Consider the following 26,374-nt stretch of genomic DNA (forward strand, 5'->3'; position numbering starts at 1 on the left):
CTCTTTATACCACAGCAAAATACAAAAAGAAACTCGAAGACTACAACTCATCCAAAATACGACCATTAAACTTATATGTAAAGGCAAGGAAATACGATCATGTCACCCCTCTACTCCGCAAAGCCTATTAGCTCCCCATATCTCACCAGACAACTTACAAAATACTTCTGCTAGCCTTTAAGCTCAAACTCAAACTCACTAAATCTCCAGATTTTTTAGATAAATATCTTATTCCTTGTGCTTCCTTTCAGTTGCTAAGATCTAACAGTCAGAACTTATTTACTATCCCATCCTTTTTGATGACACTACATACAACACCATATTCTTCATCAGAACCCCTACCCCTTTGGAATGCTCTCCCATTAGATATTATATTGGAAGAAACACTGGACAAATTTAAGACCAAATTATAAACTTATTCAGGGATGTCTTTGTAGCATGAGAATGGTCAATTCACCCAACCTACTCACTTCACAAACAGAAATGAATACCAATCGCTTTTAAGAAGCGTAATTCCTATCCCCTTTGTTTTTTCCCCCCTCCCACTTTACCACTCTTTTTTATTTATTTCATCTCAATGTATTTCATTCTTACCTAGTCCCAGATCCTCTTGTTTCTGTATGACTATGTACAGTCAATATACTTATTTCTTTTAAGCTTTTCTTTTTTTTTACATTTTAAAAATATTTTAGTATTGTAAACCGTCTAGGTACATGTGGATAGACGGTATATCAAATTTGGAACAAACTTGGAAACTGGGGAGAGAGGTGCGTTTAACCACCTGCACCAAAGGATCTACCCAGGACTGATCCAAAAACTGCTGACACTCCTGTGCCAGAAGATACCAGCGTGAAATAGCTCTAGCAATTTTAAGACCACCCTCCTTCAAAGATGCAGAAATAAGGTCCAGCAAAGCCACAAACACAAATAAGCACAGAATTGTGAGAGCATTTCCAGGCTCCAAAATCCTCAAAGGGATCCACAGTCCCAAGAACACAGTCCCTGATCTCCCGTCCTGGGAAGCGCTGCACCTGCAAATAAGGGGTCAGCAAGCAAGTCACCACATCAGGATTCCCCAGATCAAGATCAGGCAGCACAAGCACAATGGTAGGGTGAATTGAAGACATGTCCAAAGGAGTAACGCCACTGAGAGATGCAGACCACCAAATTTAAAAAATTTTAAAAATTATCCGGCTCCAGGGGCATAGAGTCACCCTAAGGCAGGGGTCTCAAAGTCCCTCCTTGAGGGCCACAATCCAGTCAGGTTTTCAGGATTTCCCCAATGAATATGGATGAGATCTATGTGCATGCACTGCTTTTAATGCATATTCATTGAGGAAATCCTGAAAACCCGACTGGATTGCGGCCCTTAAGGAGGGACTTTGAGATCCCTGCCTTAAGGTGACAAAAATTTGCATTTCCTAGCTGTGAAGGAATTACTAGCCATATCAAAAGTCAAGCATCAAAGCAAGTTTCCATGTGAAATTTGCAGATCTGAATAAGCAGGGAGTTTTAGAAAAAAAAAAAAAAAAAAGATTGCAAAAAAATCCAAGATGGCTGCTGTCAAAAATTTGTGATATTTTTCACACTTCCCAAACTCTAAAAAAAGAGCAGTGTTAGGATTTTTCAGGAGAGGGAACATTTAGAAACATTCAAAAACCACTTTTTCAACATCCCCTGATTCCTCTCACAGGGTGTTAGCCTGTGTATTCACTGTGACCAGTCAGAATTTGTGGTGTAGCCTGCTTTCAGTTCTCTCACAGTAGCTGGATGAGAAAATTTGCTGCCACAATGCTGGGAAAGGATCTATAAAGCTGATCTTTGGGCTGCCAGTCAGACTCCTATGTCTGACTATACCTCCAACCCTGCGGAAAAACTGATGTGTGTAGAGATGGGCGGAGGCGCAACGATGCAGTCGGCACCCTGTGAGACCCCACTGAGCCATCGAAAGGCACCTAACAGCTTGCGCTCAACCTCTGTTTAACAGGAGGTGAAACCACATCAGAAATGGCCCTGAGCTCCAAAGAAAACTATGCAGGCTGGCTAACAGGTACCCCAGTAGGATTGGCCTGTCAGCTACAGACCAAAATCTGTGACTTCTCAAGCAGGAAGAGCTTCAAAATCACTCCAAGCACTAATTTACCCAAAAAGGGAATGAAATTACATCACACACACTCTTGCAGGCATGCGTGCAGAAGGAAAGAATTGAAGGTAGAACTAAAAAGCCCAGTGAAGTACAACAGAGGCAGAGTGAAAATTCCGGAGTGGATTCCTTCTGCAGCAGCACGCAGCTATGGGGAAATAACTCTACTGTCTAGAATGTCTTTCACCTATTGCACTGGAAATTATGTTAAAACTTATAGAAAGAATGTCTAGTCTTTGTAGACTTTCTCACCAAGATCACCCAAATGTCTAAGCTCGGTTTATATTGTGAGTCAACCTTTTTTTCTTCCTTTTTGAAAAAGGGCACCTTGTTTTATATTCAAGTACATACAGTAATCCATGGAGTTTTAACTTATGAACATTCCAACACTAGTACCACAAACTACTGCTAGGGGTCAGAGGTGTCATTTTGAACTTGGTGCAGCTCAAGCATGGAGTGGAATCCCTCCTGGAACCTTATGGGCAGTAGGGGGGGGAAAGAAGAGAGAGTTCACATTGTAAGAGGTTTTAATAGTATTCCTTTGGGCAGGGCTGGGATCTGGATTCCAACTTCTACAAGAGGGCATGAGTAAACCCGCCCTGCCTGCCAAAAGCTTAGAATGCAGACCTTTGCACTTAGTGTCCACACTGTGCGCCAACAATGAAGCTACCTCCTCACCCTCCGTTTGGACTCTTATAGTGGTACAACATGGCTCCCTAACCCAAATACAAGTTCTTTTATAATTTGCCATGATAAAGTCTGCACATTTGCATTCAGCTACTGAAGTTCAGAAAATTAATCACTTACCTAAAGTTTGTAGCATTATAGTTTCAAGTATAACTAGTTCTTGTGCCTGCTGTAGGTATGCCTAGAAAATAAAAGTATTTTGGTCATTTCACAATTTTGCTTTCCAAATCAAAATTACGGATTTTTCTTCATTAACTTAATGCAATATGATGCCTCTTTCCTCTCCTCAAAATGTAGCTCATTTGTTACACAGTTGACTTTGTTGCTTTAAGTGAGGGTCTCTACCCAAAAGTGTAACAGTTTAGAAAATATATGGAGAGAATGGGTTAGGTGAGCAAAATTGGTTAATTATCATATTTTATGATGCCTGTGTTTAATTTTGCTTATATTTTTATACAGTAAGAGAGAGGATGGGGAAATCTGGGCCTATGGTAATTTCACGTATATTGTGAGTCATTTTGAATCAGCAATTGTTTAAAAAATGTGAAATACAAATGGCATAGAACTTTATATCAGATAATTAAAGCATACATTTGTCACAATTTAGCAAACTTTACATAAAATACAATATCACACTGCCTTTGTTAATGAATGCTCTATTTAAGCTTAAACAAAGTTATCTAGATTTTTCAATTTTCTCTACAGTTTTACAATATAAGATGCTACATGTGCTAATATCAGCAAGATGTTTAAGGCAGCTATTTAAAGCTCAGCTTGAATATAAAATGCAAAAAGAAGCCCATTTTATGCCCCTATACCCTGTATATTAATCCTGGATATGCTACAAATTAACATGCTAAATAGGGATATAACTCTTAAAAACAATCTGGCTCAGTTTCAAAAGCTTTGTGATAACATCTGCTGACAGATAGATCCCTGACAGAACACTGATACGCGTCTATTTTTATCTTAAAGAATGCCACAGTCTAAAATGGGATGAAAATTTGTACAACTGCTTTCATGCTATAAATTTCAAATGTTAACGGCAAACCTTCACAAAAACCTCACTTAACGTACATCACTCTTTGTATCCAGCTGTGGCTCTTGAGGGTTAAGACAAGCATGAGTCACTTTTATGACATGTTCAAGTTTTCGTGGTTGTTCTTCCACTTTAGCAGCCAAGAACAATGCAGTTGGAGAAATTATCTGTAGGAAAAAAAGCCCATTATTTAGTATAAAATTTTATATATATAGATATACATTATATACCTTTGAGATAAAACAAATACAACCAATACCACCATAAGAGCTTCTGACAGAAAAAAATTAACAAAATTTATGTGTAAAAGGGAATTATTACAAAAAAGATTCTAGAATTGTCCTATTGTAAGATAGATCCACTACATTGTAATTCAAACGAAGTCTAGATATTAGAAAAGTAGTCTACCATTTAACATAAATTTGAACCTCCTGAAGATCCTCTGAAACTGATAAAAGTGAAGGTCTTGCAAAAAATTATATTTTATAAAACATTAGGTAGAATCTTAGAGACTGCCACTTTACTCTGTATGCCACTAAATATATGAACATACACACTCATCCACTATAATAAAACCCTTAGCGCGCATGCGCACTTCAATCTCAGTGCGCCGTGCTGTGCATGCAGTGCCTGCCTCAGCTGATTTTCTACCTTGATCTTCGATGCCGGCTGCAGCCGCGGTTTCACCAAGCAGCTGCAGGACATTTGCTAGGCCGGCCCACTTCAATAATGTGAGGCGGGCCGGCCTAGCAAAAACCCCGAGGCTGCCCTGGCTAGCGGATGCTGGACAGGGGGGAGATAAAAGTAAGGCAGAAGGGCTACTGCTGGACAGGGGGAGCAGGGAAGGGGTGCTGTTGGACAGGGGGGGAGGTAAAAGTAAGGAAGAAAGGCCACTGCTGGACAGGGGGAGCAGGGAAGGGGTGTTGCTGTACAGGGGAGGAGGTAAAAGTAAGGCAGAAGGGCTACTGCTGGACAGGAGGAGCAGGGAAGGGGTGTTTCTGGGGAGGAGGTAAAAGTGACGCAGAAGGGCTACTGCTGGATAGGGGGAGCAGGGAAGGGGTGCTGTTGGACAGGGGGAGGTAAAAGTAAGGCAGAAGGAAAAATTATGTTCTTACCTGTTAATTTTCTTTCCTTTAGATGCAGCAGATGAATCCAGAGACCAGCAGGCAGAGATAGAGAAACTGATTAACAGGTGGTCCTATTGGCTGGCACTCCTCCTGTATCTCCAGTATAGCTCCTTGCCCCAAGCATCCGTAACCATCAATAGGCAAAGCATGTAAAAAACTTCTTTCCCATAACAAATCTCAAAAGGCAATAATACAGAATACAACCATCAATAATAACAAACTTTGAAAGTTGGAAAAGAAAAAACTGACAGACAATATCCAGAAGGGGTGGGGCTCTGGATTCATCTGCTGTGTCTAAAGGAAAGAAAATTATCAGGTAAGAACATATTTTTTCCTTCCTTAGCAACAGCAGCAGATGAATCTAGAGACCAACTGGATGTAGCAAAGCAATCCTCAATCTGGGTGGGAAGCAAACGCCGCCTCTGCAACAACCAAAGCACTAAACACATCTACCACATGCGCCCCCACATCCAACCAGTAATGCTGCGAGAAAGCACTCTCGGAAGACCAAGTAGCCATGAGACAAAACTCCTCCATGGAAAAACCTCTGGACTGAGGAGCGCTCATGTTCAGAGAGGCGTTTGGTGGCAGCCTCGATGGAATCATCGAACAGCTCGTTACCCAAGCACGGAAGATTCGCCAACCGGTCCTGCAGGTTCGGATCCATATCTACTATGCGGAGCCACGCCAGGCGATGCATGGCCACTGCAAAGGCCTGTTAGCCATCATGGAATTTTGGTACAGGCGTCTGCCAAACTTATCCATAGTCCGGTCTTCCCGGCCCGGTGGGACAGCCGCGTAGACCTTGGAAGGGTGAGACTTTTTGAGGGAAGACTCCACCACCAAAGACTGGTGGGAAAGCTGAGCCTTCTCAAACCCTTTACAGGGGACCATCCGGTACCGAGACTCCATCTTAGATGGAATGGCCGGGAAAGCATAGGGAGTCTCCAAGTTTCGGAAAAAAGTCTGTTGCAACACCGGATTCAGGGGGAGCCGCAAGGACTCCTTAGGAGGATGAGGAAGTTCCATCTCCTCCAAATATTCCTTGGTATACCTGGAATCAGAATGGAGGTCCAAATGCAATGCCTTCCCCATGTCCTGCACAAACCTGGTGAAGGAAGAGGGCCGGCTCTCAGACTGCCCCTCAAGGGGGGAGGCTGAGCGAGACTGCAAAGCAGCAGAAAAGGAGGGGGAAGCCTCCCTGGAGTACTGCGCCAGCATATCAGTGTCGACAAGCATGGACGCCGAGGACGCCCCAATAAATGAACGGGGGGGATTCGACGATAGCTTTTGTTTAGAGGACCCCGGGGTCCAGGGCATCGAAGCCCGATGAAATCGCCACGGGACGAAAACAATCGTCGGGAAAAAGAGGCAGAACCTCCCTACACTGGGGCCTCACGGTGCGAAACCTGAGACTGCACAGGAGATCGCCGCAGACTCGGGTCGGACAAAGTCAGGTCCGAGGGCTTGATGGACCCCGTAGTGTAAGGGCCCGGCGACCTACGCCGCCTTGAGGAAGAATCCCTGGGCTTTTTTGTAGGCCTCCGGGACTCGAGAGACAGACGCCTCAACCGGTGCCGCGACCGAGGTCGGGCAGCGGGAGAATCATGCCTCGAAGGAAGAGGAGAGGAGTCAGTCGAGGACATGCGCCGAGACCGACACACCTTGCCTCCAGAAACATCGGGGCGACGCTCAGGCTGGTCCGCAACGAGCGAGGTCGAGGCAAGCTGGGCCAAAGCCGAGGAGAGCTGCGAGGAGATGATCGCCTTCAGCATATCCTCAAACATGGGCACTGAGACCAAGTTGGAACTGACAGGTGCAGCAGTGAGGACGACCTCGAGGAAGAGTATTCCCCTAAGGTGGAGGCAAGCTAAGAGGTCTTAGAAGGAGGTCTCATCGAGGCCGGCGGGTTTACACTCACCGCCTGGAGGGCCAGAGACTCCGAAGGTGGCTTCTTCTGCAACTGAACTGAACCTGAAGGAGGAAGAGGAGACTTACCCGACGCCGAGGTCTTCGCGGTCATGGTCGCTGAGGCTTTCGAGGTCGAGGGAGACTTGCCGGGGACTGAAGTCTTCGAGGCCGACGTCAAGGCCAAGGTCGAGGCCGAGACCGGGGCCGAAGTTAGGTCAGCCTCCATGGTGAAGAGCTCCACAATCCTGTCCCACCGCTGCCGAAGAGCCCAAGGTTGGAGGGTAGCGCAATGAGAGCAAGAGTCCGTAGGGTGGTCAGCACCCAGGCACAAGATACACCAGCGGTGCGGGTCTGTAATGGAAATTACCCAATCGCACTGCGTGCACTTCTTAAATCCGGTAAGAGGACGGGACATAAAGTAAAAGAAAGGCCGCGGCCACGCGAGGCCAGGCAGCCAAGGCAAACCGGGAGCTCCCGGTCACCAAAGTCAAAAAAGAAAAACTACACGAGTGGAGAAAAAAGTACAAAACACTGCACAGCGACTCCCAAAGTGAAAATAAAGAAGCCGCGGTGCAAGAAAGGCACTTAGAACGCAGAGAAGAGAGACAGGGCTTTCTGGCTCCGCGGAAAACTAAGAATTGAAGACCACGAGGAGGAGACGTGCCCTCTAGTGGAACGGGAAGGCACACGCATGCATAGTGCAAAACTAGCAAACTTTGAGATCTTCAATCCAGTTTGCTTGAAAAGCTGTCCACGACGGGGCTCCATGGATGACGTCACCCACATGTAGAGAATATGCTGCCTGCTTGTCCTGGGATAAAGAATGGCAGTCTCACTGAAGAGAAACCTCAACAGGAGAAAATAAAGTTCCAGTCACAGCCAGAATCCAGGAGCTATTCACACAGCGATCATCACCTGCTGGGAGATAGAACATACTGGAGATACAGGAGGAGTGCCAGCCAATAGGACCACCTGTTAATCAGTTTCTCTATCTACGCCTGCGGCTAGATGTGTGCTATCCCATTGGTCTCTGGATTCATCTGCTGCTGTTGCTAAGGAAGGGCTATTGCTGGACAGGGGGAGCAGGGAAGGGGCGCTGTTGGACAGGGGGGAGATAAAAGGAAGGCAGAAGGGCTACTGCTGGACAGGGGGAGCAGGGAAGGGGTGCTGTTGGACAGGGGAGAGGTAAAAGGAAGGGAGAAGGGCTACTGCTGGACAGGGGAAGAGGAAAGGGGTTCTGCTGGACAGGGGGGGGGGAGAGACAGACAGACAGCGGGCCAGGCAGAGAGACAGAAAGAAAGACAGCCAGACAGGGGGAGAGAGACAGAAAGAAAGACAGCCAGACAGAGGGAGAGAGACAAAGACAGCCAGACAGGGGGAGAGAGACAAAGACAGCCAGACAGGGGGAGACAGAAAGACAGCCAGACAGGGGGAGACAGAAAGACAGACAGGGAGAGAAAGAAAGACAGACAGGGAGAGACAGAAAGACAGACAGGGGGAGACAGAAAGACAGACAGGGGGAGACAGAAAGACAGGGGACAGGGAGAGAAACAGAAAGTCAGACATACAGACAGATAGAAATGCCTAAGTCTACACATCTATTCTAGCACCTGTTAATATAATGGGCTAAAATAATTAGTAAATATATAAAAAGGCTGTACATCTAGTAATCACAAGATTAATCACGATTAAAAGTTTTTATCACGTGATTAATCATGATTAAAAAGCATCCCTTATACAATGTGCAATACAGAGATGGCAGATGAAAATACTAAACTAAAAATAAAATCATTCTCTGGTGATTTTCTTTCTAACCTTTTCATTCACTGACTCTGGTGCTGCTTCCCTGTGTTCGCAGCACCCATCCAGCATCTTTACCTTCTTGTCTTTGAAATGCAAAAGCCACAAAAAGGTGGTATATAAATTCCCTTTCCTTTCTTCCTCCTCCTTCCCTCCTCACCATGCCACCCCCCAGGTTCACCATCTCTCCCTCCCCACCCATTCAGCATCTTGCCCTTCCCACCACTCCTGGGTCCGTCATCTCTCCCTTTCTCTTTCCAACTGCACTCTCATTCAGAATCTTGCCCTCTCCACCACTAGTGCTGCCCGATTCAGGGGAAAAATATTTGATTTGATTTGGCCTATTGAATCAATTTTTTTATTCAATTTGCTTTTCCCACTAAAACAGGTGGGCTTGTTTGTTTTTTCAAACATCCTGGCAGGTTTATTTTGTAGCCTCTTCACCCATCCCACCCCTCTTTGTCCTGTCCAATCCCATGCTGGCACTGTGGTGTAAACAAAGCAAACAAAGACTTTTCTTCTTTCTCCATCTGGGGCTGATCCCAGCACTGTATGAGCAGACGACACGCCAGGCCCGAGAGGGACCATGCTCCTGGGGCCAGGATCTGTCGGCTGAAGAAGTCTGCCTGAACGTTGTTGACTCTGGCCACATGAGCAGCTGGGAGAGACAGAAAATGTGTTTCCACCCAAAGGAAAAGTATGCGAGCCTCCTAGCCCAAGGGAGAGCTTCTTGTGTCCCCTTAATGATTTACGTACGCCACCGCTGTTGTGACGGAGAAATTTGCACTGCTGTTCCTATCAGAAGGGACTGGAAAGCGAGTAGCGCCAACCGAATTGCCAGAAGCTTCAGACGACTGATCGACCAACGTTTCTGATGAGACCACTACCCCTGAATATAGAGGTCCCCACAGTGGGAACCCCAATCCAACAGGCCAGCATCCATCATAAGAGTCATTCACTTGGAAATCCGAAGCCACCAGCCCTGGCAGAGAGTCTTCCCTAAAGCCACCAGCTCAAGCTGCTGTGAACTGACACCATCCAGGGGAGTGGCATCTGAAGGGGGTGACGCTGCAGAGGCCACCAAGAGAGGAGGGACTCATGTAAAGGGCACTCTTGCCCAGGAGACAGCCTACAATGAGGCTGTCGTAGACCCCAGAACCTGCAGATAATGCCAGGCTGTGGGAGCCAGATGGTCCAGATCATCTCTGATCTGTTGTTAAAGTTTTTGTCTGTGTGCCTTGGGAAGAAACACACGACCATGTCTAGAGTCGAAGAGAAAGCCCAGATACTTCAAGGACTGGGAGGGCATCAAAAGGCTCTTCCTGAACTTGCCAACGCCTGCAGCACACTACCATCTCCACCACACTTTTGCACTCCTGACGAGACGGAGCCCGGATCAACTAATTGTCCAAGGAAGGATGGACTTGGACCCCCTGCCGGCAAAGAAAGCTGCCACAATTACCATCACCTTGGCAAAAGTGTGAGGCGCTGTCGCAAGGCTAAAGTGCAGGGCTGAGAACTGGTAGGAAGATGAAATCCATCTGGCAATCGAGGCCTTAGAGGCTGGCTTGTCTCGTCATTAGCTGGTCAGCACAAAAAGGTATTGGGAAAGCTGGGAATAATTAGTCCTCTCCAAGTAGTGCAGTACGACTCTAGGTACATCCAGCCTCCACAAAATCTTTTCCTATTTTGCTGAACCCATGGGGTGAGAAGCGGTTAAGCAAATCTCTTGATTGATCTGGAAGGCAGGTACCATCCACAGAGAAACACCCATTTCTGTAAACTGGAGGAAGAGTTCCCTACAGGAAAGGGCCTACAATTCAGACTCGCACTGGCAAGACAATAGCAACCAAAGACACAGTCTTAACCATAAGATCCAAGAGTTACGCGTTCGGCAGGAGTTCATAAGGAGCCCAAGATAGGCCCTTCAGAACCACACTGAGGTCTCAAGATGGAAACGGCCTGCACAATGGGGGTCACAATCTGAGTGCCCCTGTCAAAAATGAGTGAGGTCTGGATAAGATTCTAATGACTGCATGCCTCTCCGGACCATAAAAATTGAAAGACCAGCTACTTGCACCTTGGGAGATGAAACAGTTATACCCTTTTCAAGTCTGGAATGTAGGAATGCTAGAATCACTGGAATAGGAGCCTTCTCAGGCTCCACCTATTCCTTGGTGCACTATAACTGGAAAGCATTCCAGGTCTTTGCATAAACCGCAAATGTTGCAGACTTCTTTGCTCTAAGGAAAGTCATAATGACAACCTCCAAGTAGCCCTTCCAAATTAGGGCGGTGCGCTCAAAAGCCATGCCTTAAGACCAAAGTGCTCTGGATTCTCCGTGGGAATTGGGCCCTGACTGAGGAGCCTCAGGTGAACTGGGAGCTTGGAAGTAGATTGAAATATGGAAGCATCTGGGATATCCAAGGACGCCAGAAACTCTCCTGGAGAGACAGCAGCTATCACCATGCGCTCCATTTTCACACAGAAAAGAGAAAACCGCAAGAAGTGGTTTACTGGCTTTAGATCCAAAATGGTTTTCCAATCCTCAGAGCCTTTCTGTGGCACAATGAAGTATAAGGAGTATCTGCCTAAGCCCGATTCGTGTTCTGGAACAGGTTCCAGCACCCCTTCTAAGAGGCGTTGCAGAGTATCGCGGACCCTGGACTTCTTTCCGGTCGACTTGCCTGAGTCCAGAAACAAATCTGGAGGCAGGCAAAGGAGGTATAACTTGTGCCCCTCCTGAATGATGAAAATGACAAAAAAAAAAAAAAATAAATCACTCTCCTATAGAATGTTCAAACCTCTTGGAATGTTAAACACATCTTCATGTTTAGTCACAAAATATGCTCAGAGACATGAAGGCTGAAACAAGGGGCAAATCCCAAGAAAATAGCCTCACCACCCAATCACTGCATATAGTTGAACAAACTTGAAAAAACGTGCTTTCTTCGCTGCATAAGCAGTCTAAATGATGATATATTTAATAACTTAAATGTAGCAGAAAAGACTTATCTTTGCTGAGGGTTCCGACGTTGCCCGTTTCGTTCCTGTATCAGGGAACCGATATGCAAGATTCAAACATTTAGAAGGTGGCGTCTGTCTCAAAAAGAATTTAAACAGTTTCATCAAAAATGTAGGCTGCTTTCACTGCACTGCACTGGTGAGGCTATTTTCTTGGGATTTGCCCCTTGTTTCAGCCTTCATGTCTCTGAGGATATTTTGTGACTAAACATGAAGATATATTTAACATTCCAAGAGGTTTGAACATTCTATAGGAGAGTGATTTTTTTGTATTTTTCAAATACTTTTCTTTAACCACTCTCAGTGAGATTTGACCAAGAGTTTTTGGTTTCCCCAGCATTTTCTTGACTTAGCCTCCTGAACGATGGCCAGCACCCACTGATCCGATGAAAGTCGAGTTCACTCCTGATAAAAAACTAAGAAGTTGGCCTCTAATATGAGGAAGCCCTGCCCAACCCCTGGCATCACTGGGGCTTTTTAGGCACAGTTACTGTGGCCTGAGGACGCCTGGAATTGAAACTGTTGTAACAGGGACGTAGCCCTGGGAATGTCTCTGGGAGGGAGAACCTGTGGAATCCTAGACGACACCTGTGGGAGGAATGAAAAGCATTACGATCCCCTCCCGATGTCTGGCGAAACTTGTACATAGGGAGACTTAGGTCGGCGCTCAGCAGCACCTGTGCAGTGGTCATCCAGACCTATACCAACAAGAAGCTGAACCTTGAAAGGATATCTGCTTAAGGTGGCCTTTGAGGCAGTGTCCCCAGTCCAAAGACAGATCCAATGAGTCAGGCACGCAGACACTACACAAGCAGAGAATATACTAAGAATTTGAATGAGATCATAAAGGGTGTGCGGCACATCCAGCACCAGTGGAGGATAGGCATGCACCTCCACAGTTAACACACTGCGCAGGCCAGAATGACAGGCACACACCATAAGGGAAGCGGTCATTGCCGCTCTGATACCTAAAGATGCCACTAGAAAAAAATGTTTTCAACATAATATCCACCCTGCGATCCTGAGTCCTTAAACCTCACTTCCCCAATCACTAGGGAGGGCTGCGTGCTAGATAACCTGTGCCATGGCAGAATCTACCTCAGGCTGTTCAAAAACCTGCTGAAAATCAGGATCCAGGGGATAAAGCTTAGACATAGCATTAGAAGGTTTGAAAGAGCTTTCTGGGGTAGCACATGGTTCTGAAACCAGACCAACAAAGGAGTTGTGGAATAGAAAAAAGGCACATGAAAATGGTCCATAACCGAAGCCTAAGAAGTAGAAGGTGGAAATCCAAATGGAGCTCTTTCAGAACATCAGCAGTAAAAAAACAAAAAAAGCAGACAGAACCCTGCTTAAAATCTGCGACAGAATCTACTTGAGGTGTCTTGTACGAAAAGAACTGTATAATTTGTTATTTCCTTTGGAATCTAAACAAATCTATTGTTTATAATGATTTTTTATACCTGTTTGATTGACTTACAGATGTCTATATGAGATTGTGTTAAGTTTCTTATGAGATGATTTGAATATTTATTTTTTTTAAAAATCATTTAGAAATGAGATTGTGTTTATTAATGGGTTTATTTTATTTTATGGATCATATGATCTTTTATTACATGAATTATACTGATTGATTTTGGGGACTGGTGCTTGTTACGTTTATGCACATTAAATGTGTTTATGTGTCTCAGTAGGGGCTATATTTGATTAATTAGAAATCCTCACTGTTATTATCATTTGCTTTTTATTATTATTTGTTATGCATTTTTTGCTATATTATAATTTTTAATATTCTGCCATTGTGTGTCATTTGTGTGTTATTTATATGATGATTTTTACATGATGATTTTTTGTTTGTATATTTATATTTGTTTATGTGTATAGACTCCTGAACTTCAGCAGGCCGTTCTGGCCGAAACATGCACATGTCTGGTCATTGATTTTCTGGATGAATAAAGGATTTTTTAAAGAAGATTGCATTCACTAGGTTTATTGGACATTTCCACTCTTTGTTCTATTCTATTCTGTTGAGTTTTGTGGATTTGGTTCTCCTGTTTTTGTTCCAGGGTTCTATTGAGGCACATGTGCCATGAGTCTCCAGACACGAAATGCAGGCGTTTTGCGCTAGACTCCAGGACGGCCTCTGGGTGAGATTTTCTTCCAAAGACATTGACCCAGGCTGGCTCCCCAGCCCAAGAGTACTCAGAGGAGGCGAAGTCTTGTCCACTCTCGGTCTGAAGCTCATGCTCTCTTCCCCAGCACGCTACAGCACGTGATACATGGTCGCTGATCCAGCGCCAATCCGGCACAAACAATGTCCACATTCAACAATTAGGTGCTGGGAATTTGCACCAAAAATAGCAAAAATAAACAATACCCAAAAATAAAAAATAGCGATTTGGGGTCAGGGAAGGTTGGGAATCTGAACCATACTCTCAGAAACTATGAAAAACGACTTTTAAAACGATCCAAAAGTCACCTCCGTAGTTCCCATAAAAAATAATGGAGGGTACTCAACAGTTTTGCAGTGCCTTGCCTGTCAGCAATTTTAAGCAGCTGCTGAATGGAAAAAAATGATTTTTCTGCCTCAAAAACTTCTCCAAATGACCAGAGCGGAAGATCTTCAGACTGCAAGCTGGTCAGACACCATGACCTCTGCCCCCACGGATCCTCGCCATGCAGTCAGGGATGGGAAAGGCAGCCTGCATCTTGAAACCCAGGTGGGTTTCACTCCAGATGCATGGCACTTGAAACATGTGACAAGGTCAGCAGGCCAGCAAACTCCCAGGGGAAAGGACCCCCAAGTTTAGGAATGGTGACACACAGCAGGCTGGCTCCACAGATCCACCAAAGTTTTTCTGTGAAGCAACAGTCCAGCACCGTGAGACTGCGACCTTTACTCCAACAAGGAACCACCGGGAAGGGGGTCTCAAGGCACTGAAGCCACTGAGAAAATGAACTTTAAACAAAAAAATAAGAAAAAGAAGCAGAACTGCAAAAGACTTCTGCACGAATTACTTGCAGAAATTGTAACTGGATATGTTTGATAGCTTTCAGGCTAAGGGAGTAGATAGAGCATGTGCTCAGAAAAGTGTTGGATTTCTGCAACTCCTGGATTGCGGATTGGGATTGAACACCTAGTGTATGGAATCCGGAAGGGATGTAACAGAATCAGCTTTATAACACTCGTATATACAGTGTTCTCCCTAGCGTGTTTTAGCCAGGCGCTCCGCCCGGCTAATTTAGGTGAGCGCTCGGCTGCCTTCCTCCAATGACACGCTTCCCCTAAGGAGTAAGTAACTTCCCCCCCCCCAACGCAGACTTTCAGGATGAGGAAACCTGCTTGCCTGCCTACCGCTGCTCCCTAACACATGCTCCCAGCTCAGGTAGCATATATATGCAACCTTAGCCCGCCCTCCGCATTACAATGTAATTGGGCGACTAAAGCCTTGGGTGGGAAATAAATGGCTTTGGCGGGTGGCGGGCTTTTGAGCAACTTCTGGTCAAATGCTGGTTTTTTTATTGACTGGCTTTTCTGGAGCAGACGCAGGTCTCCGCTCCTTCCTTTAGCTGCGGCCGCTTCAGGGGATGGGAGGGGCGCTCGAGCGCGTGTACTTGCACACGAACGGCGAGCAGGGGCCTCCTGCTTCAAGTGTCAATGAAGAACTGGTCCACCACCCTCAACTGAGAGAAAATGTGGGGGTGGGGAGATCTAACATTTCTGGCTTGCCGAGGTTCATGTTGGGGAAGGGGGTGGCAACAGTAGAGGCATCTCTGGCATTTTCTAGTCAATCAGCTATAATCTAACTAGAGAAACTATCTTTATTTTTGTAATAGGAGGGGTTTGTTTGTTTTTGTCTTTTAAAAATATTTGTTGAACGTGCATGTCAATAGGATTTTCAAAGGGGTAAAAGGCCAGTGGGTAAGGTTTTTCTTGCAGGACCCCAGCTATGTCTAATGCTAGCTCTGGAAGATATACGTTCCAAAAATAAGAATCCCCTTTTCTGTCTTCATCACCTGGCCATTTAATTTTCTTCATCACATTGGTCCTAGTCTCTGTTTTTGTTTTATTTTTTTCACTTTTCCCTGTCTTCTTTTAGCTCTGGCCAGGATATATTTGGCATTTCTTCTTTCTCCAAGGCTGCCATTCATCTTGCTTCTGCATTGGAATCACTCTAGCGTTGTCCCTTGGCAATGGCACACCCTGCCCTCTTCTCCCCCAATCCACACTGCATGTGCACTTTCTTCCCCTTTCCCTCCCATACCTCTCTGGCTATTTGCTGACACAAGCTGCATCTCCAACCTGCTGCCTGAATTGGCCTCAGTTCTTTCTCTGACCCCGCAACCAGTGTTGCCAGTTTGGCGGTTTTCCCTCCCAATTTGGCTACTTGTTAACCCTGCAATAAACATGCAGCCTGGAAATTTTCCTTTTGCTACTGTCCCTATTTAGGAATGAAGCAATAGCAGAAGGAAAAATTCCAGGCCGTCAAAGATAGTGTGCTTACTTTATGCTGACGGTGGCCTGAAGAATGCAAGTACATAAAAACATAATTGCCATATGGGGATAGATCAAAGGTCCATCAAGCCCAGTATCCTGTTTCTAAAGGTGGCCAACACCTAGCTAGATTCAAAGTAACAAAACAGATTTTATGCTGCTTATCCTAGGAATAAGCAGTGGATTTCCCCAAGCCATCTCAATAATAGGTCCTCAACAAGCGGTGGTCACAGCACAGAAGATGACCTCTTTCGCAGGGTGTGGGAAGCAGCAGAGGTAATGCCCTGCCCGTCGCAAGGTCCGTGGCAGGATGGGGATTGCCATAGAGACGCTGGATCTGGACACCGTGGGGGGAGAGACAAAAAAGGACCTTGAGGAGGGGTGGGAAGTTTCAAGTTTCATTTAAAATTTGATAAATTGTTATCAAACTTCTAAGCGATGAACATAAATAAAAATTCAAAGGTTATAATATATCAGACATACAAAGGACCTACAGGACTTACTGTGCCAAAGGGGAAAGAGGTTTAGAAATACAATATTTGATTGGAAAGAAAACAAATGGGGAAAAACAGGATGGGGGAATAGAAACCAAAGGAAAGCAGAGAGAACAGTGATTAGGAAAGGAAAGAGATTGGGACGCGGAATAAAGGAAAGGATGAGAAGAGCCAAGGAGAGTGATTCAGTAGAAAGCATGGAAGTCAAGTGGAATGGTTGAGATCTATCAAGAAGAGCTAAAGGTCAAAGGCATCTCTGAAAAGAAAGGTTTTTAGGTTGCTTTTAAATCTATCCAGAAAGCAGACTTGAATCAAAAGACTGGACTAGAGGGGAAACACCCTGAACAGAGGAGAGAGAGATGCCAAGCCCTGGGGAGGGGGAAGACAAAGAGAGTAAGAGAGACAGAAAGACCTAGAACAAAGGTGGGAGGACTCGAAATGTTAGCAGAAGGAAAAGAGAGAAAAAAAAAACTTGAAACAAAGGGGAGGCAGATGTATAGAGGGAAGAAAGAGAAAGAGACTGCAGAGAGGTGGAAAGATTCTGGACAAGGGAGGAAGGAGAAAGAGAGAGAGGCGGAGGAAGGAAAGAGAGAGAAAGGCAGAGAAAGACCTGGAAGAGAGAACAAATGCTGGACATGGGGGTGGGGTGGGGGGGTTGTAAGCAGAAGAAAGACAGAGAGAGAGACCTGGACCAAAGAGGAATGACAGGAGGCAGATGCTGGACTATGGGCGGTACAGACAGAAGAGACAGAGGGGGAGAGACCCTGAGGAAGAACAGAGAGATGCAAGATCATAACAGCGGAGGGAGAGAGAGGGAGACATGTTGCCAATAGGAGTGGAGGAGAGAGAAAGAAAAGTTGGACTCATGGAGGGACAGAGAGAGATGTTGGTTGGGGAAGGGAATGAGGTTCGGAGGAGAGGAAGCATGCAGGAGGCAAGAAGAAAAAAATGTTGGATACACAGTCAGAAGGAAGTGCAACCAGAGACTCATGAAATCACCAGACAACAAAGGTAGGAAAAATGATTTTATTTTCAATTTAGCGATCAAAATGTGTCGGTTTTGAGAATTTATAATCTGAGGTCTATATTTTGCACGATATTTGTCAATTTTTCTACAGTTGTTACTGAGGTGACATTGCATATTTAAGTCATCTACTTTGACCTCTTTGAAAAATAAAACCAATATAAATGATAATTAACATTTTCTCTGCATACAGTGTGCTTTCTGGTTTGTTTTTTTTATTTTGTGGTTACCATTATCAATAATAATAAAAGGCTAAGCGTGCATGCGCTTTTCAAAGATCGTGATTCCTGGTGGCGTGAGGTATGCTTCTGTGTCAGCCTCACAGCGCCTGCGCTAGCTGGAAGCGCGTGACTGTGCAGAAGACGCCAGCAACGCCTCCTTCCCACTGCCGCTCCTCTTCAAAGCTGCCTGCTGAGGTTCACCAGCCGCTGTAGCGAACCTCGCAGGCCGCTCTCCACCTTCCCGACATGGTGCTGAAGGAGTCAGGGTTGCCGCTGCCGCCACATAAGCACGTCTTCCTGTAGCCCCACCCACCGCCATGAAGCAGGAGAACCTGCTCGACGATCTGGGCCGAGAGGTGAACGATGCAGCCCCAGCTCCAGTTCGAGGAATGGAGGGAGGGTAAGAAGGGAAGGTGGTGGAAACGGAAGGGGGCCATGGGGCAGGCAGGCATTGCACAACAGGGGACCAGGGGGAGAGGGAAAGGGGGCTTCTTTGGGGGGAGGGGGCAGACAGCAATCATCAGGGGGGAACAGAAGGGGGCCATAGAGCATGCAGGGGAGGGAGGCAGACAGCAATCATCAGGGGGAAACAGAGGGGGGCCACGGAGCACGCAGGCATGGCAAAACAGGCACGGGACAGGCAGGCATTGCACAACAGGGGACCAGGGGGAGAGGGAAAGGGGGCTGCTGTGGAGGCAGAAAACAATCATGCTTTGCTCTGGGAGGGGGGGAGACAGAAGGGGGCCACGGAGAGAGAGGCAGGCATGGCGCAACAGAGAAATACAGGTAGGCAGGGAGGCCAGAGAGAGACACAGACAGAATGAATGACAGACAGACAGACAGCGTCCAAGGAGAGACAGACAAAGAAAAACCCCCAGACAGCAGACATCTGCTCTAGCGCCCGTTAATGTAACGGGCTTAATAGTGAATTAATAAGATACTGTGTGTACATGAAAAATGAATGGAAGAAATTGCATTACAATTAGTACTATTATAATGGGGATGGGGTCAGGGGCGGAGCTTGGGCTGGGGTACTTGGTTGGTATTTGTTAGACTTAGGGGGTACTTGGCTTGAAAAAGTTGAGAAACACTGGTCTAGGTGACTATAGAGTTCACTCAGTAAGGGCCCCTTTTACAAGGCCACAGTAGCGATTCTCCCATGGCAAATGCACCAAAGTCCATTCAATTCCTAGGGGCTTCAGTGCATTTGATGTGGCAGAATTGATATCGCAGCTTTGTATAAGGAGCCCTAAGACAGGAACTACTGTCTTTGTGCTATGTCTTAAACAAAAACCAGATTGCCGGGGATGCAAAGCATTAACTGATTCAACATGAGTTTGAAGTTGGTTGACTACCACTCTCTCAAGTACGGTAGTTTTGAAAAAAATGGAAGGTTTGATACTGGCCAGTAGTTATTCGGAATAAGAGGATCTGCATTACTTATTTTCAAAGGTGGCTTAAATGCTACTGGAACACTAAGTGTCAAATCTTAAAAAAAGGAAGTCATATTGAGCACTGGAAAATAATTAATAATAATTAACTAATTAATATAATGCACATTTAATTTTCTCCATCACTAAATTTCCCTATCCCGACCCACCCAGCTACTTTTTCATGCCACCCGTCTGTAAAACATTTCTGGGGAGAACATTGTATATATAAAATGGGGAAACATCTCGTGCTACTTTCTCTTGTTACTTGTGCACAGTTTGCGTAAGTATAAAAAGCTGGTAATTATGGATTTTTTCCACCCATATTTTCTCACACAGTTACTGTCTCAGGGGAGAACTACAACTGCATCTTGGGAACCTAAACATGCCAGATTTATTGAGAAGTCATTGTTAAAATGGTTCTCCTAGTTGTCAACCTGTGCTGCAAAATTCCTGGGACTGGAGGGAACTCTGTGGGTTTTAGCAGTGGGCTGCCGACTAATATCTGGCTTACCAGTCTATATTTTCTCTGATCATGCTTATACACTTTTTAAAAGTCTGTGTTACATTGGCCACCCTCCAGTTCCCAAATATTGTGACTGTTAAATGGCAGGTTATGTTAACAGATTAATAATTTGTGCTGCTTCAGGACTCTGAGATTAATACCATCATCCCAAGTGTTTTGTTACTTTTTAGTTTATCAAATTGGACTTGTAGTCTTGCTTTTTACAGGGAATGCAAAGGGGAAATTAGAACTACAAATCTTGCATGCATTGGGGTAAACCCAGGACTGTATCAATCTTGTCCTGCAAATCTGGATCCAGTTAAGGCCATGCAAATTTTCGTATATATTCGAATATAAGTCAATCCAAGTATAAGACGAGGTACCTTCCTCCCCACCAAAAAAAAAAAAGGAGGAAAAAAGGTTGACTTGAATATAAGACCTGGGGGGGGGGGGGGTAAGAGGAGTAGGGTTTAATATTCATGTGCTCTGCCAGATCTGTGCTCTGCACTCAGCCCCATTCACTCCCTGCCCGGCTCTTCACCCAGCCCCCCCTCCATCCCTGTTCAGCTTTTCACCGTGTCCCCCCTCCCTCCCTGCCAGGCTCTGCACCCAGCCCCCTCCCTACACTGTATCCCCTCTCTCCCAATGTCCTGCAGGCCTCCACCGGGCCTGCCATATAACCTGGTGGGCCGGAACAGGAGAGATCCATCCCGTTTCCTGTCCTAGTCAACTCTTGTCAAATTTTTTTCTACCTCCCTCCCACATACCTTTTTGAATTCCTAGTGGTCCAGCGGTGTACTGGACATGTGTGAGCTTCCTGCGCTGAGCCCTTCCCTGAATGGCCACCTCGAATTCTCGAGCTTTCATGCTCCTGCCCGGTGGTGAGCCACTCGCTGAATGGCTGCCGCAAGTTCTCACGAGTCCCGTGAGAACTTGTGGCAGCCATTAGCAAGTGGCTCAGCGCAGGGCAGGAGCACAGAAAATTGGACCACCAAGGATTCAAAAAGGTACATGGGGGGAGGGAGGTAAAAAAAAAATTGGCAGAGTCAGCTGGGACAGGAGGGATCCTTCCTGTCTCAGCCCACCCCACCAGCAGGCCCAGTGGAGGCCTGCAACAAGTCCAGGAGGGGGATAGATGGGCAATGACCTGAATATAAGACGAGACCCACATTTTTTAAGCCAAAAAAACCTCATCTTATACTCGCGTATATACGGTACTTCCCTCCCTACTCAAACCGTGGTAAGAGTGTTGTAAGTTAGTGCATGTATTTCCATCCTGTCAGTAAAGATTAAAAGGGTTAGCTATTTTGATCAATGGTACTGCCAGGGCAGAAGTAATTGAAAATCATTCCTGCCCCTTTTCAATCTAGGAAATCTGCCAGGCAGTAGTGTCTGGAAGGCCCCACAGGAGGGGATTTTATTTTTTTAATGAGGGGTGTGTCAGAAGAGACTAAGCTGATAGGGAGGGAGTAGTAACCCAGAACATTAAGATCTTTGGCATTTACTGGGGGCTTTACATAAGGTATGGGGCATAAGTGGCAAAAAAACTACCATCTAGAGAAGGCCTGTATGAGTTTAGTCCTAAGCAGGGCTGTGGAGTCAGTACACAAAACATTCTGACTGACTCCTTTATTTAGATATCTATTTAGGAGTTCGTGGGGAAAGGGATGGGGTCAGAGTGGGGACAGGGACAAACTCTGTCCATGTGTCATTCTCTAGGTGCCACTTTCACTAATATAAATATCATAAAATATATTACATTTTGTAATCATCAAAAGAATTATCAAAATATATTCTAAAAGTAAAATATATCCTGAAACAAAAAGGATGCATTTGATAATTAGAAAACTTGACTAGGAGTTTCATTCCAATTCCATAACTTCTCTGAGGTTCATTGTTCTCTCCCTTCCTATTGTTTTTTACCATATTGACTTCTCTCCTATCAATAATTTGTATTTCTTTTCCCCTCTTTTCTTCTTGTTTTAATATGTTTGTAAAGTTAGTTTTCAATGTTTCGTAAGGTTTAGTTCTTTGTTTGTTTTGTTGCCCCCTAAATTTTGTAATTTTACTGATGTGTTCATCACTTAATTTTAAATAAGCGATCAATCAAATTTAGAATAAACTTGAAACTTGAATTTGCATGACTTTCAATTTCACGCTATTAGGAGTCGGCACATTTTCAGACTGACTGACTTCACAGCCCAAAACTTGTTTCCGACTCAGACTCCATGATTCACTCCACAACCCTGGTCTTAAGGCCATCAAAAAGGCCAGGTTCCCAGCAGAAATAGTAGGCAGGCAAATCTCTCACATACCTATTCCATAAGGGATAACCTAAACCTGGCCTGTTTACCATCTTCAGGGCTAAACTTGGACAAGCTTGGCCCACAGCATTTTTCTCAAAAATCCCTTACAACAAATCACACAAGCAGAATGAGCACTGGCAAGCTAATGATAATTGATGTAATTAACAACCATGGCTTAACACAGATTTGACATTAAATGTGATTCACATATAACCACTTGCCTACTGATGACCTACCTCCTTTACAAGTATTTGCATGCAATGTGGCTTAACTGCTATTTCACAAGTGCTGGCCTAATTTAGTGTCATATCAGTGATAATGTGAAAAAGCAAAATAGCTTACCTGTAACTGCTGTTCTCCGTAGACAGCAGAGGAATGCAGCCACACTTGTTGGTGAAGTCCTCTGACTGAGCCTGTGTGTCGGTGCTCTCCCCTAGCTATAGTAAACTTACTGAGCATTTGCAGCATGCCCTACACCTGGAGCCCCTCCCCTCATCCTGTCAGTTTAGTTTCTAGCTATAGAAGTTGTTGAGACGAGGAGATGGAGGGTGGGCAAGTGTGGCTGCATTCCCCTGTTGTCTACGGAGAATATCTGTTACAGGTAAGCAACTTTGCTTTCTCCGGAGACAAGCAGGGATATGCAGGCACACTTGGTGAGTCTCAAGCTGAAAAAGCAGACAGGCAGTGGATACCAATTCCAATGCAAATAAGTTACATTAAGACGTCTTGTGCTACGCTTTGATCTAAACCAGTGGTCGGAAAACTGCAGCTCTTTAGCCACTTGAATGCGGCTCGCGGTTCGTCTAGAGCAGGGGTGCCCAATCTGCTTCCCTTCCCTTCTCACTGCCCTCCCCCAAGCTACCGCCATTGGGGAATAGGCTGCCACCGCCGCTGGGGAATAAGCTGGCACCGAGTTCTGAGCTCTCCCTGCTTCCCTTCCCCGCGGGGTCGACCACCCGACGTCAATTCTAACTTCGCTGCCTGGCTGGCCCGGAACTTCTTCTCCGACGTCAGAATTGACATCGGGTGGCGAGAGTTGGTTGGCCCCGCGGGGAAGGGAAGCAGGGAGAGCTCAGAACTCGGCGGCAGCCTGTTCCCCGATGGCGGCAGTGGCAGCCTATTACCTGGTGGGGGTGGCAGCATATTCCCCAATGGCAGGGGGGGACGACGACAGGGAGACAGACAGAAAGGGGGCTTGGAGAGAGAGAGAAAGACAGAAAGAAAGGAAGGGGGCATGGAGAAACAAAGAAAAAGAAATGGGGCATGGAGAGAGAGAGAAAGACAGACATACAGAAAGAAAGGGGGCATGGAGAGAGAAAGAAGGGGGCAGGGTGAAAGAAAGAAAAAGTTGGAGGAGGGAATGAGGTCTGGAGGAGATGAAGAATACAGGAGGCTGAACGAAAGGAAGAAATATTGGATGCACAGTCAGAAGAAGAAAGTGCAACTAGAGACTCATGAAATCACCAGACAACAAAGGTAGGAAAAATGATTTTATTTTCAATTTACTGATCAAAATGTGTCTGTTTTGAGAATTTATATCTGCTGTCTATATTTTGCACTATGGCCCCCTTTTACTAAACCGCAATAGCGAATTTTAGCGCAGGGAGCCTATGAGTAACGAGAGCAGCGCAGGGCATTCAGTGCAGCTTCCTACGCTAAAAACCATTATCACGGTTTAGTAAAAAGGGAGGGGGTATATTTATCTATTTTTGTATAGTTGTTACTGAGGTGACATTGCATATAGCCATCTGCCTTGACCTCTTTGAAAACCCGCAGAATATAAATGATAATTAACATTTTCTCTGCAGACAGTGTGCTTTGTGTTTTTTAAAATTTTGTTGTTGGTAGATCATTTTGACTTGGCCACGAAGGTGAGGGAGGGAGGGGAGCTGCGGAAAGACATCTAGTAATCCTTGCAGGCTTGACTGTGCAGGGAATTATTTTTGTTAAATCATGTTTTGTTATGTAAATGGCATTATTTAGACTTTAATTTCTATGAATGAATAGAATGAAAATGATATGAAATTGCTTGCTTGTTTTTATGTGTGTGCGCTGAAGGGAAGTGGAGAGAGAGTGGGCTGAGGATGCTGAAGGGAAATGGGGAAGAGAGAGTGGGGAGAAGACGCTGATTTATAAATTGACAATTGTACAGAATATTGTTTCTTTTTATACTTTAATATAAGTTCAGTATAAAACTATTCGAGGCTTGTGTGGATGGGATCAGGTGGTTTGCGGGGATGGGGACCGAGCTCACGGGGATGGGGTGAAGACAAAGTTTTCCCCCGTGTTATTCTCTAGGCTCTGCCACAAATCAATTTCAATTACATGCGGGCAAGCGGGGTGTCAGTCGGGTTGACATAGCCATCATAGCGCAAGCGGGCATGGGGTATGGCTCTCAAAAAAAATCTTAATCGTTGTACTGCTGATTTTGGCTCTTTTGACTAATGAGTTTGCCTACCACTGGTCTAAACAATAGTGCTTTGTAAAAGTATGCACTGAAGACCAGGTTGCTGCTCTGCAGATATCATGAATTGGGATTGATTTCAAGTTTGCTATTGATACAGCCACAGCTCATAATTTATATGCCCTGATTGAACTAGGGGGTTATATATAAGCTATTGTGTAACAAAAGTGGATGCCACAAGTAATCCATGATGATATAGCTCTTTTCGTTGTTGGTTGGCTATGGGTAGCTGGATTGTAGGAAATGAATAGTTGGCTGGGTGTGATGAAACAAGAAGTCACCTTGAGGTAAAAAAGAAGTGCTCTTCTGCAGTCTAATGTATGGAGGTGCTCTTCTGTTGCAGAGGAGTGTAGAGGTGGAAAGGATGGCGGCAAAGTGATGGGGGACCTTATGTATACTCTTTGCCTCCCAGAGCTTGTAGCCGGATTCTTAATACTCTGAAACTTTGAGATTTTAATAAATGTGTTGGCCATGGGGACCCTGGGATGGGAAGGTAGCTTCTGCTGGTCATCTGGTCCTATCCCCCCCCCCCAGTGTTTTTTTTTTTCCTCTGTTTGTTTTCTGCCTTAGGGTGTTCAGTGGGGGTTCTTGAGATACTGATCTCCAGGGCCCATAAAGTCCAGGGCCCTGGTACAGATGTGATCGTAGTTGTGATTAGGGATGGCTTTGAATCAGTAGCATTCTTTATTTTGTAAAACTGATGATGATTGTTAAGCATTTGGTTTAATTCTGTTTCTTGTTTGATTCTCTATTGTTCAGTTGACTAATTTCTGTATTGTATGCTTTCAACTATCAATAAAATAGTTTAAATCTAAATCTAGATTTAAATGAACTACTGTCAAATGACATCATTTGTGTCTTGTCTGCCTTTGATATGGCAACAACAGTCTTGTCTGCTGATCAGACTCCTACCACCTGCAAAGGCCTTCCATCATGTGCCCCGTTGATCAAGCAACATCGTTGCTGGTATCAAGGAGCATTTCCAAAATTTAATAGACACTTATTTTCCTGTTCATTCACTACAGATTAGATTCTCTTCTACACCAATGTCTGAAAGACAATCCAGTTACTGTATATCAGGGGTGTTGAACGCAATCGCATAAGGGGCCAAAATCTAAAACACAGGCTAAGTTGCAGGCCAAATTTTTTATTAAAATACTTAGGGGCTAAGGCGCTCATAGGATATAATGGGCACCTTAGCATTTAGCGCGCGCTAAATCAGTTAACACACCTTAGTAAAAGGACCCCTTAGTCTTAGTAGAAGTATAGATCCTTCCACACCCTGACACACCATATCACATGCCATCCTTGTGCATTAATCATGTTCTGAAAATAACAAGCACAAAACAAACTGTAAGCAAAAAACACAGGGTTGCATGGTCAGGCGTTTGAACACGAAGTCCCTAGCAAACACCAAGACCCTAAGCCCATCAATCTTTGCAACCATTCCACACCCTAGGTGCTGAATAATGCACCTATGGAGACTCCCTCAGGTAGTTTTGAAACCCCATCTGGGAACCTGACCCACAGTCTGGGTAGCTCTGCCTTAGGACCACATATGCTAAAAGCGACTCTGTAGAATTCTTAAGAAAGAAAACGGTTCCCACCCCTTCTCCAGGTCTCAGCATTGTTATTACTATCCCTCAATCATTACAAAGACAGAAGATCTCTTGCATCTGTAGTTAATGGGCTTGCAGCTTCGAA

The 26,374-nt window shown here is 45.2% G+C and overlaps 1 protein-coding gene across 3 annotated transcripts in view; it reads right to left on the reverse strand.

The window, feature by feature from the left end:
- Window positions 1-26,374, reverse strand: part of CCNT2 (cyclin T2) — a 158,787-nt gene that overhangs the window by 100,390 nt on the left and 32,023 nt on the right. For all 3 annotated transcript variants that reach the window (XM_033946203.1, XM_033946202.1, XM_033946204.1), the window contains exons 3-4: window positions 3,908-4,036; window positions 2,951-3,011 (exon numbers count right to left, since the gene is read on the reverse strand). In XM_033946203.1, the coding sequence (XP_033802094.1) occupies window positions 2,951-3,011; window positions 3,908-4,036 (190 nt within the window). The remainder of the gene's footprint in view (window positions 1-2,950; window positions 3,012-3,907; window positions 4,037-26,374) is intronic.

The sequence above is a fragment of the Geotrypetes seraphini genome, chromosome 5, assembly GCF_902459505.1.
Source record: "Geotrypetes seraphini chromosome 5, aGeoSer1.1, whole genome shotgun sequence".
In the NCBI taxonomy this organism is placed as follows: Eukaryota; Metazoa; Chordata; class Amphibia; order Gymnophiona; family Dermophiidae; genus Geotrypetes; species Geotrypetes seraphini.